Source organism: Solea solea, chromosome 8, assembly GCF_958295425.1.
Source record: "Solea solea chromosome 8, fSolSol10.1, whole genome shotgun sequence".
Lineage (NCBI taxonomy): Eukaryota > Metazoa > Chordata > Actinopteri > Pleuronectiformes > Soleidae > Solea > Solea solea.
In genome coordinates this window covers 16,186,541-16,199,252 of record NC_081141.1, presented here as the reverse complement: position 1 = coordinate 16,199,252, position 12,712 = coordinate 16,186,541, and the positions used below count along the sequence as shown (strand labels likewise).

At 41.0% G+C, this 12,712-nt stretch overlaps 2 protein-coding genes across 4 annotated transcripts; both read left to right on the top strand.

The window, feature by feature from the left end:
* Window positions 1–372: 372 nt before the first annotated feature.
* sprb (sepiapterin reductase b) lies at window positions 373–3,063 on the top strand. The gene is made up of 4 exons (XM_058636521.1): window positions 373–548; window positions 645–873; window positions 2,200–2,487; window positions 2,847–3,063. The coding sequence occupies exons 1-4, from the start codon at window positions 474–476 to the stop codon at window positions 2,999–3,001; spliced, it is 747 nt and encodes a 248-aa protein (XP_058492504.1). The 5' UTR covers window positions 373–473; the 3' UTR covers window positions 3,002–3,063.
* A 1,538-nt stretch (window positions 3,064–4,601) lies between these two features.
* On the top strand, window positions 4,602–12,364 carry smyd1b (SET and MYND domain containing 1b). 3 transcript variants are annotated; one of them, XM_058635078.1, is made up of 11 exons: window positions 4,602–4,751; window positions 4,784–4,950; window positions 7,015–7,191; window positions 7,683–7,896; window positions 8,467–8,597; window positions 8,708–8,746; window positions 9,996–10,191; window positions 11,241–11,333; window positions 11,436–11,599; window positions 11,732–11,900; window positions 11,982–12,364. In XM_058635078.1, the coding sequence occupies exons 1-11, from the start codon at window positions 4,605–4,607 to the stop codon at window positions 12,144–12,146; spliced, it is 1,662 nt and encodes a 553-aa protein (XP_058491061.1). In that variant the 5' UTR covers window positions 4,602–4,604; the 3' UTR covers window positions 12,147–12,364. The 3 variants fall into 3 exon arrangements, with proteins under 3 accessions (XP_058491061.1, XP_058491059.1, XP_058491060.1); XM_058635076.1 differs by having other exon boundaries at window positions 4,744–4,950; XM_058635077.1 differs by lacking the exon at window positions 8,708–8,746 and having other exon boundaries at window positions 4,744–4,950.
* The last annotated feature ends 348 nt before the right edge of the window (window positions 12,365–12,712 follow it).

Below are 12,712 nucleotides of genomic sequence, written 5' to 3'. Positions count from 1 at the left end.
CGCTTCTCGTGTCTTGACTCTTAATGCAGACAAAACACAGCACACGGAATCAGTCATTAAAAAAGCAAATTGAAGTAAAACCCAAATGGGAAACCTCCAGTATGGAAGCACCCATTTTACGCACTAGTAGTTTTTACATATCTCAGCTCTTTTAAAATAAGCTACCCACAAACATGTACCTGTAATTAGATTTCAAATAAAATAAAAATAAAGCCTGTTAAAGCATGAATGATTTTCAAACACCTGTAAAAAAATTGGTTCCTTAAAGTGTTTAAATCTGCAGGTACTCAACGTCACTGTGATTTCTAAGAATGCTGTAACACATGAAACACATTAGTTCTGCTCATGATGGCTTATAAAAGCAGCTCAGTGCCGCAGTCCATGTCAGAAGCTGGGAAGACTCCTGTCCTCTCACTTTAATCAGTTCTATTTACCCCCAAGTTCAATTTTGGCCAAAACAGCAATTTGTGGAAATGTTGACTTTGGGCAGAGGATTCTGTATCATCACCGGAGCGTCGAAGGGGTTTGGTCGTTCACTGGCACATGAGGTAAGTAAGAAAGAAAGAAAGAAAGAAAGAAAGAAAGAAAGAAAAAAGAAGGAAGGAAGGAAAGAAGGAAAGAAGTAAAGACTTGTGTCCTTTCAGGTGTCCCACTTGCTGGAGCCAGGCTCCGTCCTCCTGCTGGTGGCTCGCTCTGGGTCTTTGCTGGAGGAGTTGAAGGAAGAGATCTACAGCTTCACTGACAAACAGCAGCTGGCGGTTCACTGTGTCACAGCTGATCTGAGCACACGGGAAGGAGTGACTGAAACAGTGAGGTTGGCAAAGCAGGAAGCGGTCAATGAACTGGATCATGTGCTCTTAATTAACAACGCTGGTAAGTCCTTCTAAGGAGAACACCCATCTATTGTATACCACTGTATCCTCCACATGAGGGTTGCGGGTGGTGCTGTTCCAATCTCAGTTGACATAGGGCAATAGGCAGAGTACACCCAGTCCATCACAGGGCCACATGTAGACAAACTGCAATCCACTCACACTCTCTCACCTATGGTCAATTTAGAGCGTCCAGTTGACCTAATCCCCAGATCTGCATGTTTTTGATCTGCATTTACTCCGTGATGACCAGGTTTTGCTGCTGTCTTTCACGATGATGTGTTTTCACTTTGTCTCCATCAGCCATGACAAAACAAATCAATGTCTATGCATAGTGCAGGGGATGGTGGATATTCAAACACTGACAACAAAGCACAGCTGTAGCGAAACATTCAGATACAGTTACATGGAGCTGGTTCGTGTGTGTAATTTTGAAATATAAACAATTCTATGCTAAATTCAAACCTTTGTGAAATGAATTCACACGGTGCTTATCAGCTCATCAGGAGTATCAGCTCCATGCGACTCTCTCTCTGTGTTTCCTAGTACAGCAATGTTTTGTGCGTGTCACGCTCTGACACAGAGACACATGTTCCGTTGTGACTGATGGGGGCAGGGCGAAGCAACATGGTGCTAGTAAAGCGAGGCGGCTGTATACAGTTGAACGATGGCTGTGGACTCCTCTGCTAAAAATAAATCAGGCTGCATACTCGTATTTTAATCTTGATTTTGGCTTCTCATTAACGTCAGTCAGTCAGTCATCATCTACCGCTTTATCCTCCACCAGAGGGTCGCGGGGGGTGCTGTGCCAATCTCAGCTACATCGGGCGATAGGCGGGGTACACCCTGGACAGTTCGCCAGTCCATCGCAGGGCCACACACAGATAGAGACAAACAACCATTCACTCTCACACTCACTCCTATGGTCAATTTAGAGTGTCCAATTTACCTATCCCCACATTGCATGTTTTTGGACTGTGGGAGGAAGCCGGAGAACCCGGAGAGAACCCACGCACACACGGGGAGAACATGCAAGCTCCATGCAGAAAGGCCCTTGTTCCAACCGGGGCTCGAACCCGGGGCTTCTCGCTGCAAGGCGAGAGTGCTAACCACTACACCACCGTGTGGCCCCCTTCTCATGTGTGTGTGTGTGTGTGAGAGAGAGAGAGTAAGGAGGGGTGGGAGAGATAAAAGTAGGTCATAGAGGTTGCAATGTTTTGGTAATTCGTCAGAAGTCCACAGGGGGCGATAGAAGTTCCATACTCAAGTTTATTTTTTTTTACCCACATACCTCACACTCTTTGTTTCTCTCTCTTTCCACTTCTAGGCTCTTTGGGTAACATTTCCAGCTTTGGGAGTTTCACTGATATCGAAAAAGTGAATTCCTATCTCACGTTCAACGTGAGCTCAGCTCTGGCACTGACGGCTGGACTCCTGCAGGTGTTCCCGTGCAGGGCTGACCTGCGGTGGAGTGTGGTGAACATCTCGTCAATATTTGCGCTGAAGGCCTTGCCTTCGTGGGTGCTGTACTGCACTGCTAAAGCAGCCAGGATGATGATGTTCAGCGTGCTGGCCGAGGAGGAGCCAAATATCAAAGTCCTCAGCTATTCTCCAGGTAGCACCTGACTATTAACTGCTTAAGTAAAGCCATGCTCTGTGATGACAGAGGCAGTTGACCGTTTAAACTTTAGCTGTAGCAGACGACCTTTGCTTTGATTCTTCCAAGATTTGTACTGCAAATGTTCAACATTTACAGTACTTTTACCTCTCATTGTTATTTTTAAGCAGGAAATATTTTAAGAAAGCATTTATCTAAACTGGGAACATGTTGGTTCTCGCTGAAATACAGCACCTACCAATTGAGTGGTTCTTTAAAGAAATATGAACATGAAACTGTGTGGATGTGACATGATAGAGGACAAAGGTGCAAACGTTTTATGTTCCTAAGTCTTCCATTGCTCACTTTTCCTTCAGGTCCCATGGACACGGAGATGCAGGAGGATATTCAGAGGCAGTCAGGCATCGCTTACAGTCTGTTTCCCTGCCACGTGTCTGCAGCCAAACTGATGAAGTTGATTCTCGACAATGACTTCCCCTCAGGGAAGCACCTTGACTTCTTTGAAGTGTGACGTCAACGGATAACTAATTATCATATAATGTCATTCTTTTTAATAAAGTTAAAAACTCTGGGCCTTTAATGTGTGCTATTCCACTTTGTACCAGCTTTAAGCAGGTCGCTAGTGACAAGCGGTGGCTGAATAAAAAAGAAAATGGCTGACAAACTTGCCATTCAACTTTCCATCTTTAGTTTGATCAAAAGTAATCAAGTTAGTGCTATTGAAATATTTTCTTAAAGTTCGTTAACTTTTTTTCAGTGTAAGAATAATGCAGACTGTCCTTGGCCCTTTGGGCATAAACACTGACCTTCTCAGGACCAGTAGTCTTCATGGAGACAAAAATCTGGAACCTCATTTCTGACAAACTGGTAAGGTAAGGATTTGAATTGTGGTTAGGTGGTTATGGTTAGGCAATAACTGGTTAGGGTTAAGGTTAGGGTGTGTGCTTTGTTCAGGGTGTCCTAAAGACTGGAAGTCAATATACTGTCCTCAGAAGAATAGCTGTGCAAACGTGTGTGTGTGTGTGTGTGTGTGTGTGTGTGTGTGTATGATGCTTACCAGACCAGCTGTCAGTGTATTTTTAAAGCTTGTAGTAGCCCTTTAACACCATACTGTCATGGTTTTTGTCACTTTTTTATAATATTACTATAGTTAGTCTCAAAGTATATGACATTTACAGGACTTAAGTATCAAAGATAATTCTCTGAAGTTTTAGAAGTAAAAGTATTAAAAATGTGAGGAGTCACGATTGAGCCATGGTGGCTCAGTGGTAGGGTGAGTTGTCTTTTGACTGGAAGGCTGTGTGTTAAATTCCTGGCTCTGCTTGTCTATATGTGTAGACGAACTAAATAAATATACTCACCATTTACCAACTCTTCTTCTTCTAATTTTATTTGTTAGTAATGAGTAACAAAGACAGTTTGGGGAAATGTAGTGGAGTAAAAGTAAAGGTTGCTAGAAATATAAATAACAAAGTACAGATACGTACAGTACAGTAAAAAAGTATTTGTACTTTGTTACATTACATTACCTAACCGTAACCCTAACCTTAAGCATCACAGCTAACTGCCTAACCTTAACCCTTAACCCAACCCTAACCTAAATCCAATTCTAATCGTAACCCTCAAACCAGGTCTTAACCCTTAAAAAGCCCTTTAATGTTATGGGGCCCAGAAAAAATGTCCCTCATTAAGATGGTTTTTACAGTTTTTGGACCTCACAAAGATATAAATACAGGTACACCAGTAAGTACTTGTTGGATTGCGGATGTGAGTAAGACAGTGAGAGAGTAAGTTAGAGAAGTCACTAGAACACACGAGAGGCAGGGACACCCATCAGCTCCTGTTTCTGTCAAATGCCTCGCAGCTGTCCAACATCACCACACACTCCTGACAGACAGCACCAACTGAGGGACAAAAATAACCCTCAGTGACCAGGACCCTACCAAGTCACAGCCTGGGGTCAGTTACCAGCATCACAAACTGAAAGTGAGACCAAATATTTAAACGAATCAAGAAAAATCTCGAACAATAATTCAAGTCGTATCACTCGGCTACTGTAATTCACTACTCTGCTCAGTAAAGACATCAAACTCCCCAATGAAGGGATAACACAAATGACCACAAACCCATTATCTGTCTTTCTTGGTACAGTTCAAGAGTTAGGCGGCTATTTTAGTACCTTGGCTGAGGAATGCGCTGTTGTCATTGACGGACACAGAGGGCACAGATTGGTCCACACGTCCCTCAACTACCCTGTCGCTGTGTTTTAGCCTCCTCTCTGATCCACACTCAGCTCAGCTTCCGCACGCCAGCGTCTCAGGAAACCTGTGCAGCTACCATGGACAACGTGGCGATATTTGACTCACCTGGAAAGGGGCGGGGCCTGAAGACAACCAAGGAGTTTTGGGCCGGAGATGTCATTTTTTCGGAACCCAGCGTTGCAGCTGTTGTGTTTGACAGGTACAGTGATGGAGTAGAATAGTGTATCGACATGTTTTCTGTCATCCTTTCTGCAACCTGCGGCCCTAGGGCCACATGTGGCTCTTCAGTACCTCTGCAGTGGCTTACTGTAAAGAAAAAAAAAGAAGCAAAAAGATTTGATTTCAAGTGAACACCTCCTTTTTTAGCGATCAAGGTGATAAAAGTGTCAATATCTGTGTGTCACATCCAATGTCTACGTCAAATGCAATGTTAAAAAGCCTTGAAAAACCTGTGTTTGAAATATGGGAGGTAAATGACTTAAATGAAGTCATGTGTACATGAATAAGTACACATTTGGAGTCATGTCCATTTTGGGGTCCACATGATTAATCCCAGGCAGGTTTAGTCAAGCAAGAACTACAATCCAATCCAAATATTGCTTTATTTATTCCAAAGTGGGTTACTTTTAATTTAATTAATTTGCCACACACAATAGAAGAACTAGGTCTGTATAATTCTGTGTTTTATTGTTGTATTTTTTCTCCACAAGAGTTTGGGTATAAACAGCAATTAAATGTCAACAGTTTTCTTTTTGTACTTCTTAAATTTCAAGAAATGCAACACTTTATCGTTCTTATTTACTGTATATCTGTATAAAACCCTTCATACATGTAATTCTTTTTTATTGTAAAGGCCGCAGAACCCTGATCTAGTGGGTGTAATGTCAGATACTGTAGATGACTGTGTCTTCAGTGGAGACAGCTTATCTGCAGGATAGAACTTTGCGCTCACTCGCAATGGAAACAATGACCTGTATGATGTCACCCCATTCACCCAGCATTGCCATTGTCTGTGATACCTTTTGAAATAGACAGACTATGTCTTTAAAATTGTGACATTCAGCATCGAGTTGTTTTATTTTCCACTAGTATTATATGAATTTTAATGGAAATGTCTTTTGTATGTTGGAGATGACCTACATCATATAATGTGTTTTTATATCTTAGTAAGGACCAGTCCTGTGTAAAGTACCTTAAAGGGATACTTGAGTATCTTTACCAGAAAATGACTTTCGTAGAAGTTGAAGTCACTTTTTTATAACATTGCTTAAGTAAAAGTCTTAAAGTCTATGACATTTACTGTTCTTAAGTATCAAATGTAATTTCCTGACATAAAATGTACTTAGGTGTTAGGAACGGTGAATACACTGCTTGGACCCAAATGCACGAGACAGGAGGCACGATGAATGATTTCCAGAGTCTTTACTTTCCTCTTGAAAAAGCAGGCAAAATCAAAATCACTTCTTCACAGAAGGAGAAACTAAACCAGACTTGACTTGGCCCCTCGAGATTACTATCAAAAGGGGAAACAGGCTTGGACTCTGACGTGTTCTCTCGAAGGCATAAACGACACACTGATAACAGACAAGGGAACTGGGGACACTATATAGGGGAGAGGGAATCAAGGGCAGGTGCGAGTGATTACTTAAGGATCACCAGGTGACGTGCATGAGGGAATTAGGGGAGATGTGTCAAAACAACTGAAGAAACCACGCAACAGGAAGCCATGACATTTACCAAAATAAAAGGGGAAGTGAAAATCAAACCCACACCAAAAGTGACATGAACTAAACATGACTTTAAACCTAAACTAACACAATAACTAAACTAAGCAGAACAAAAACACTAACAGACTAGACGTTTCGTGACATTAGGTTTTCAGAAGTAAAAGTCATCAAGACTAGAAAAGCTCTATATAAATACAGACCATTACCAACTCTTCCTTCTTCTGATTTTATTTGGTTGTAACGAGTAATGAAGACAGTTTGGGGAAATGTTGTGGAGTATAGTTTATTTACATCATCATTTATCATAATATATAATAGAATTATAATTTACTCAAAATTCCTTGCAGCATTCTTTTATAGATTCAACTTGTTTAAAGTTGAAAGTTTAGATGACATTGAAACTGAAAGATGGTTTCACAGTTAATGTAGACAGGTTTTCATTCTCATGTAAAATATTTGCAACATGTTCCATGAAGGAGGTAAAACCCTTACACATTAATCATTGTGTCCATACGGCTTCTTCTCTTTTTCTGCAGTTTATCCGAGCGTATTTGCCACAGCTGCTTCCGCAGACAAGACAAGCTCCAAAGGTGTGGCCAGTGCAAATTTGCTCACTATTGTGACCGAACCTGCCAAAGAGCTGGCTGGGCTGAGCACAAGCAAGAATGCGGTGCCACCAAGGCGTTTGGCAAGGCACCAAATGAAAACATCCGGTGAGTGAAATAAAGATTTACGTGGTACTGTTTTCAATCACTCTGAAACTTTACACTGTATATATATATTTATAGAATATGTAGATAAGCAACCATGAATAGACAGTATAAATAAAAAGTTTAGATTATAATAAATGAAATATTCATCCATCTGCTACTGCTTTATCTTTCCACATGAGGGTTGCAGGGGGGCACATTTCAAATAAATGAAATATCTTTATAATAATATTTAGTCAATAACCTACATTCAGGCTGAAGTGCAGTGTGCTCATGTAGAAACTTGAATTCAGTCATAAACTGAGAGTCAGAGCCTTGTTCATTTAGTTAACTTAGGTTTTTACATAACACTTTTTCCAAAGTAAAAAAAGAGACTTGTTTAGTGTGACATTGATTTAGGACACGTTATATAATGACACTTTTCCTTTGTATCTTTGCAGTAGTTTCAGAAGCTGCATATTTTCTATTAATTATAACTGTTGTTTTTCGGCTAGTTTGGTGGCCCGCATCCTGTGGCGACTCGACAAGGAAGGCAGTGTGGTGTCTGACATGCAGCTGACGACACTGGAGGAGCTGGAGGATCATGTTGCTGACATGGAAGAGGAGGAGTTGAAGGAGTTCAAAGTGGACATCCACAACTTCCTTGACTACTGGCCCCGAAGCAGCAAACAACACACAGTTGACGAAATCTCACATTTATTTGGAGTGGTGCGTCTTTTGCTGTAACAGCACATTGCTTTATTCTGTAGATGCTTTGTGTCCCCAAATCACGGCGTCTTTCAGTGACGCAGCAAAAGAGGACAGTGGAACTGAGCTTGTCGCTGCTCCCCTAAAGACACTTTGTAAATGATTTTATGGCTGAACACCTTGTACTTGACAACAGGTCCATGTTGTTAATAATAACAACAAAGGACAAACAAAATAAGTTATTCACCAGCGCAGCTCATGTGAATGATGAGCAAATCGTCACATGTGGAACATTAGTTACCAAGAAATTAAAGCACCAGGGGTTATTCAGTTTGAAATCTACTGGAAATGCCAAGTGTGAACAATTCAACCAATTAACTACAGTAAAAAAAAAAAGCAAACAGACATTTTTCAGCTTAGGTATAATTTCACAGCTTCTCTCTGAGGTTTGGCTAAATATTCCTCTCCCCAGTTTAAGCACCACTATCACTTGTTGCCACACAAGAAATAATATGGAGGAAATATTCATAAGTGCCCTAGAAAACTGCAATTCAGCATGTTCATGCACATGTATATCTCTTTTTCATCCAGGTCAATTGCAATGGATTTACAGTGAGTGACCAGAGAGGCCTTCAGGCAGTAGGAGTCGGCCTTTTCCCAAATTTGTGTCTTGTGAATCACGACTGCTGGCCAAACTGCACCGTAATCCTCAATCATGGCAAGTATGTAAAAAAAAACGAAACAAAAACGCACACTGTAGTATGTAGCGTGTGAATGGTTGTTTGTCAGATTTTGGCCTTTGGTGTAAAACTGCTTCCTGTTTGTCTTTCAGTCGATCAGCTGTGAATACTATATTTCATTCTCAACAGAGGTGCGTTACCTCAACCAAAGCATTTTTGAAGTTTTATTTAGACTTCACTGCTTCACCAGTACACACAGTGGCCACTTTATTAGATACACAGGACACGTGTAAGTGTCAGTAAAGGCACCGGTGTGGCCGCCTCCTTGGAGGTTCGACGTGTTGTGCGATCAGAGATTCTGGATACCTTGGTTATCGATCAAGTGGTAGACTGAAAACAGCATTTTTGCACAGAGAACCATGTGGACCATTCTCTATAGATCAGCAGTTCTGGAAATATTAGACCTTTCTGTCTGGTACCAACAACCATGGCACATTTAAAGTCACACAAATCACCTTTTGTCCTCATTCTGATGCTCAGTTTGAACGTCAGCAGCTTGTCTTCTCGACCACGCCTACATGCCTACATGCTTTGAGTTGCTGCCATGTGATTGGCTCATTACATAGTTGTGTTCATAAGCAGATGAACATGTGTACCTAATAAAGTGGCCGGTGAGTTAGTATCATTTCATATAACTCCAATTTCATCTTTTGTCATTCGTGCCTTAATAGTATTTTGTAGATTTGGATGTTTTCATCCTGGCATTAACACGTGCAGTATAGGTACAGCATGTCTGTTCACACATAGCATTATTTATGTGTGTGTGTTTGTGTGTGTAGATGGTAGTCAGTGTTTCCAATTCCTTCACTGATTCATTAATCGTCTTAACGCTTTATCCTCCACATGAGGGTCACTGGATTTTCTTGGCTATCTCAGAGAATGGGAAATCCCACATTTTCATCTTCACTTATACTACAGTGTGTGACCATGTGTGACCGCACCGTGTGCCTCTCTAGAACCGACACAGTTAAATCATTGTACTCATTCACCTCTAACACATGTAACACTATCAAACTGTCCATGCAAATCTTGATAGTGTCAGTGTTCATAATTGTTCCCTATTTACGTTTCATTTAACTCTTTGCTTTGTGATTATTTATGAACAAATCAAACAGGTCAAATGTATAATAAATAAACAATAAATGATCTAAATATGATCCAGAGGTATCAAGCAGGCTGTCCATGTAAGTACATGTAAATGTTTAATGTCATTTTAGTCTAGTCTATCACAACGGAACTGGGTTTCTTTATGATTTAAGGACTGTAATTGAAAGTCTTAATGATTTAACCCTATGGAAATCCCATTAAATATAAATATTTTCTAATTCATATCATGGTTTATGATTATGATATGTGTGTAACTGTGTTCTTCCTCCTCAGGATTGAGCTGCGTTCTTTGGGTAAGATCGCAGAGGGCGAAGAGTTGACAGTCTCATATGTGGACTACTTGAATTTGTCCGAGGAGCGAAAACGACTGCTGAAAACACAGTATTTCTTCGACTGCACATGTGAGCACTGCAACAACCGCATCAAAGACGACTTGAAGATGGGGGGAAGGGAAGTGGAAGGAGTCAAGGTTTGAGTCTGTCTGTATGCTTGTGTTGGTTTTACCATCGATCTGAAACAATGTCTTTTATTATTACACCACTCAAGATAAGGCCAAACGTCGTTGCCACTTTTAGTGTTGACATAGATGATGACGACAGACGAGAAACACGAGAAGCAGAGCCCCACTGGCTATTTAAAGCAAAGATAATCTCCAAATTCTTTCAGCTATTATTCTCTCCCTCCATCTCTGCGTGTGTGTTACCATTTAAAAATAGTAGTATCAGGAACTGGTATCAGATGCAGCCCATAGCTAAGCAAAGGGGCATTGGGCTTGTAACCAGAATGCTTACTCGGTCAAGGGCCGGGGTTCCCCTGAGCAACGCATTGCACATTGTTTATTGATAATTGAACACACTAAATTGATCCACAGCCATTTTAACCAAAAGTATGACAATATGCTAGATTGTGATTATAACTTCAGGAGTACATGTAGTTTGTTTTTTCCACTACATAGTACCGCCTCACTTTGGCTCGGCTCGACTCTATATGGTTTGGTTGGTTTTCCATTAGAATATAGTACCTCACACAGGGCGGCTGCATGAAACTGTTGTGACTTTGTTTTATATGCGACACAAACAAACTAATAACTAATGACTGGTAAAGCAGTTAATTAAAAGATGAGTTCAGTACTTCCTCCATGACCGGAGCACAGACTCCGTCTGACACAGTCACTGAACTGAAGGCTTTCAGCAGTGCTGTCGCTAAATACACCAGACTCCTCTGTCAAATGATGACATTTTAGACATTTTCCTTGCTAATTGTTGGGGATGAACCAACGTTTTCAGGATTGTTACGTCTTTTTGACTGATCTACAGTTCAGCATTGTTCTTGTGCCTCTTCCTGTGACGGCACTCCAGGTGCTATCGCTAATGCAAAAGCAAAATAACCGCGTCGCATCGTGCTTAGGCGAGTTGAGACGCGCTAGTGGAAACACGCTAAAAGTGCTTGAAGCAGTGCAACAGTTGCACCAGTGCTGTAAAGCCAATAATAACATCTCTCCTATCCCCAACCCTCTAGCCTTCAGAGGAGCAGGTAAAAGAGGCAACAGACTACTGCTATGAAATGCTGGAGAAGATAGAAAAGGCTCGGTTAAATGGTGACTATCATGAGGTATTGTATCAAACCATGAACTCAAAAATAAAAATTCAAGCATTGCTTTTCCCCTATATCTTACAAAGACTGTTGCTTTATTCGAAACTTCTTCCACTTCAGGTAGTAAAGATCTGCAAGGATTGCATTGATAAGACAGAGCCAGTTCTGGCTGACACTCACATCTACCTGTTGAGGGTGTGGAGCACGTACAGTGAGGTGCAAGCTTACCTGCAGTACTTTGAAGAGTCCGCAGATTATGCCCGTAAAATGGTGGAAGGATACATGTGAGTACAAAAGACACTGTACAATTCACTGCGTGCTTCTTTTTTATGTCATTTTCTACTTTGTATTGATGAGAAAGACAGAGGTGGATGAATGGACAAATAAGTCAAAAAAAAAAAACCTTCCTCTCACAGAAAGCTGTACCACCCAAACAATGCCGCTCTCGGTATGGCTGCCATGCGTGCAGGAGTAAACCACTGGCAAGCCGGGCTGATAGAAGTCGGACACGGGATGGTCTGCAAGGCCTATGCCATTCTCATGGTCACCCATGGCCCTACACATCCCATCACCAAGGACCTGGAGGTAAACACCTCAAAATCAGCATTCAATAAGAAGTTCATCGTCTTTTTCTTTTTTTTTAACTGAGCTGTTATGTCTCCACAGTCAATGCGAATCCAGACAGAGATGGAGCTGAGGATGTTCAAGGAGAACGAATATGTTTACCACAGTATGAGAGAGGCAGCACTGAAGAACAAACCCATGACCATGTTGCATGAGCCCAAGTCAGTGGAAGAGGGAATCAAGAATCTCTTCCACCGGAGGAAGTAATCAACGGATGTCAGTCAATAAATCCATCCCATTTACTGTTTTGAATGATGGTGTGAGAGAGTCTTTACAATTAGTCACATGATGATTTTTCACTGTCCCCTTTTTTTTAGTTACACTTTACATTTGAAAAAAAGCCAGTTTTGCAGACTCCAAACACAGCAGAACTAAAGAAATTCATGATAATGGTACAGAATAAAAAAACAATATCCACAATGGCAGTATTTTTTGAATCAGGTTGCTTGTTGTTTTGATTGTTGGATACGTGATTGCACAACATTTGCATGTATACTGTATAAAGATCTTAATCTTTCACTTCAAACACATCCTCAAATTATACATTAAGTCAATGAACCATTTCAATATACAAACCCACTAAACAATTAGACTATTGAGTTAGCAGCCCTGCGCATCATGGGTGAAGAAGAGCACATTTTTATTTTATTTTTTTTAAGAAGGAAACACATTGTGCTGCTGTAGCCTCATGTGAATCAAGATAAGATCGATTAAAAAGCTGTAGTTGGAGAGAGTACATTTTTATTGTACTGTCTGGGAAATCAGGATGTAAT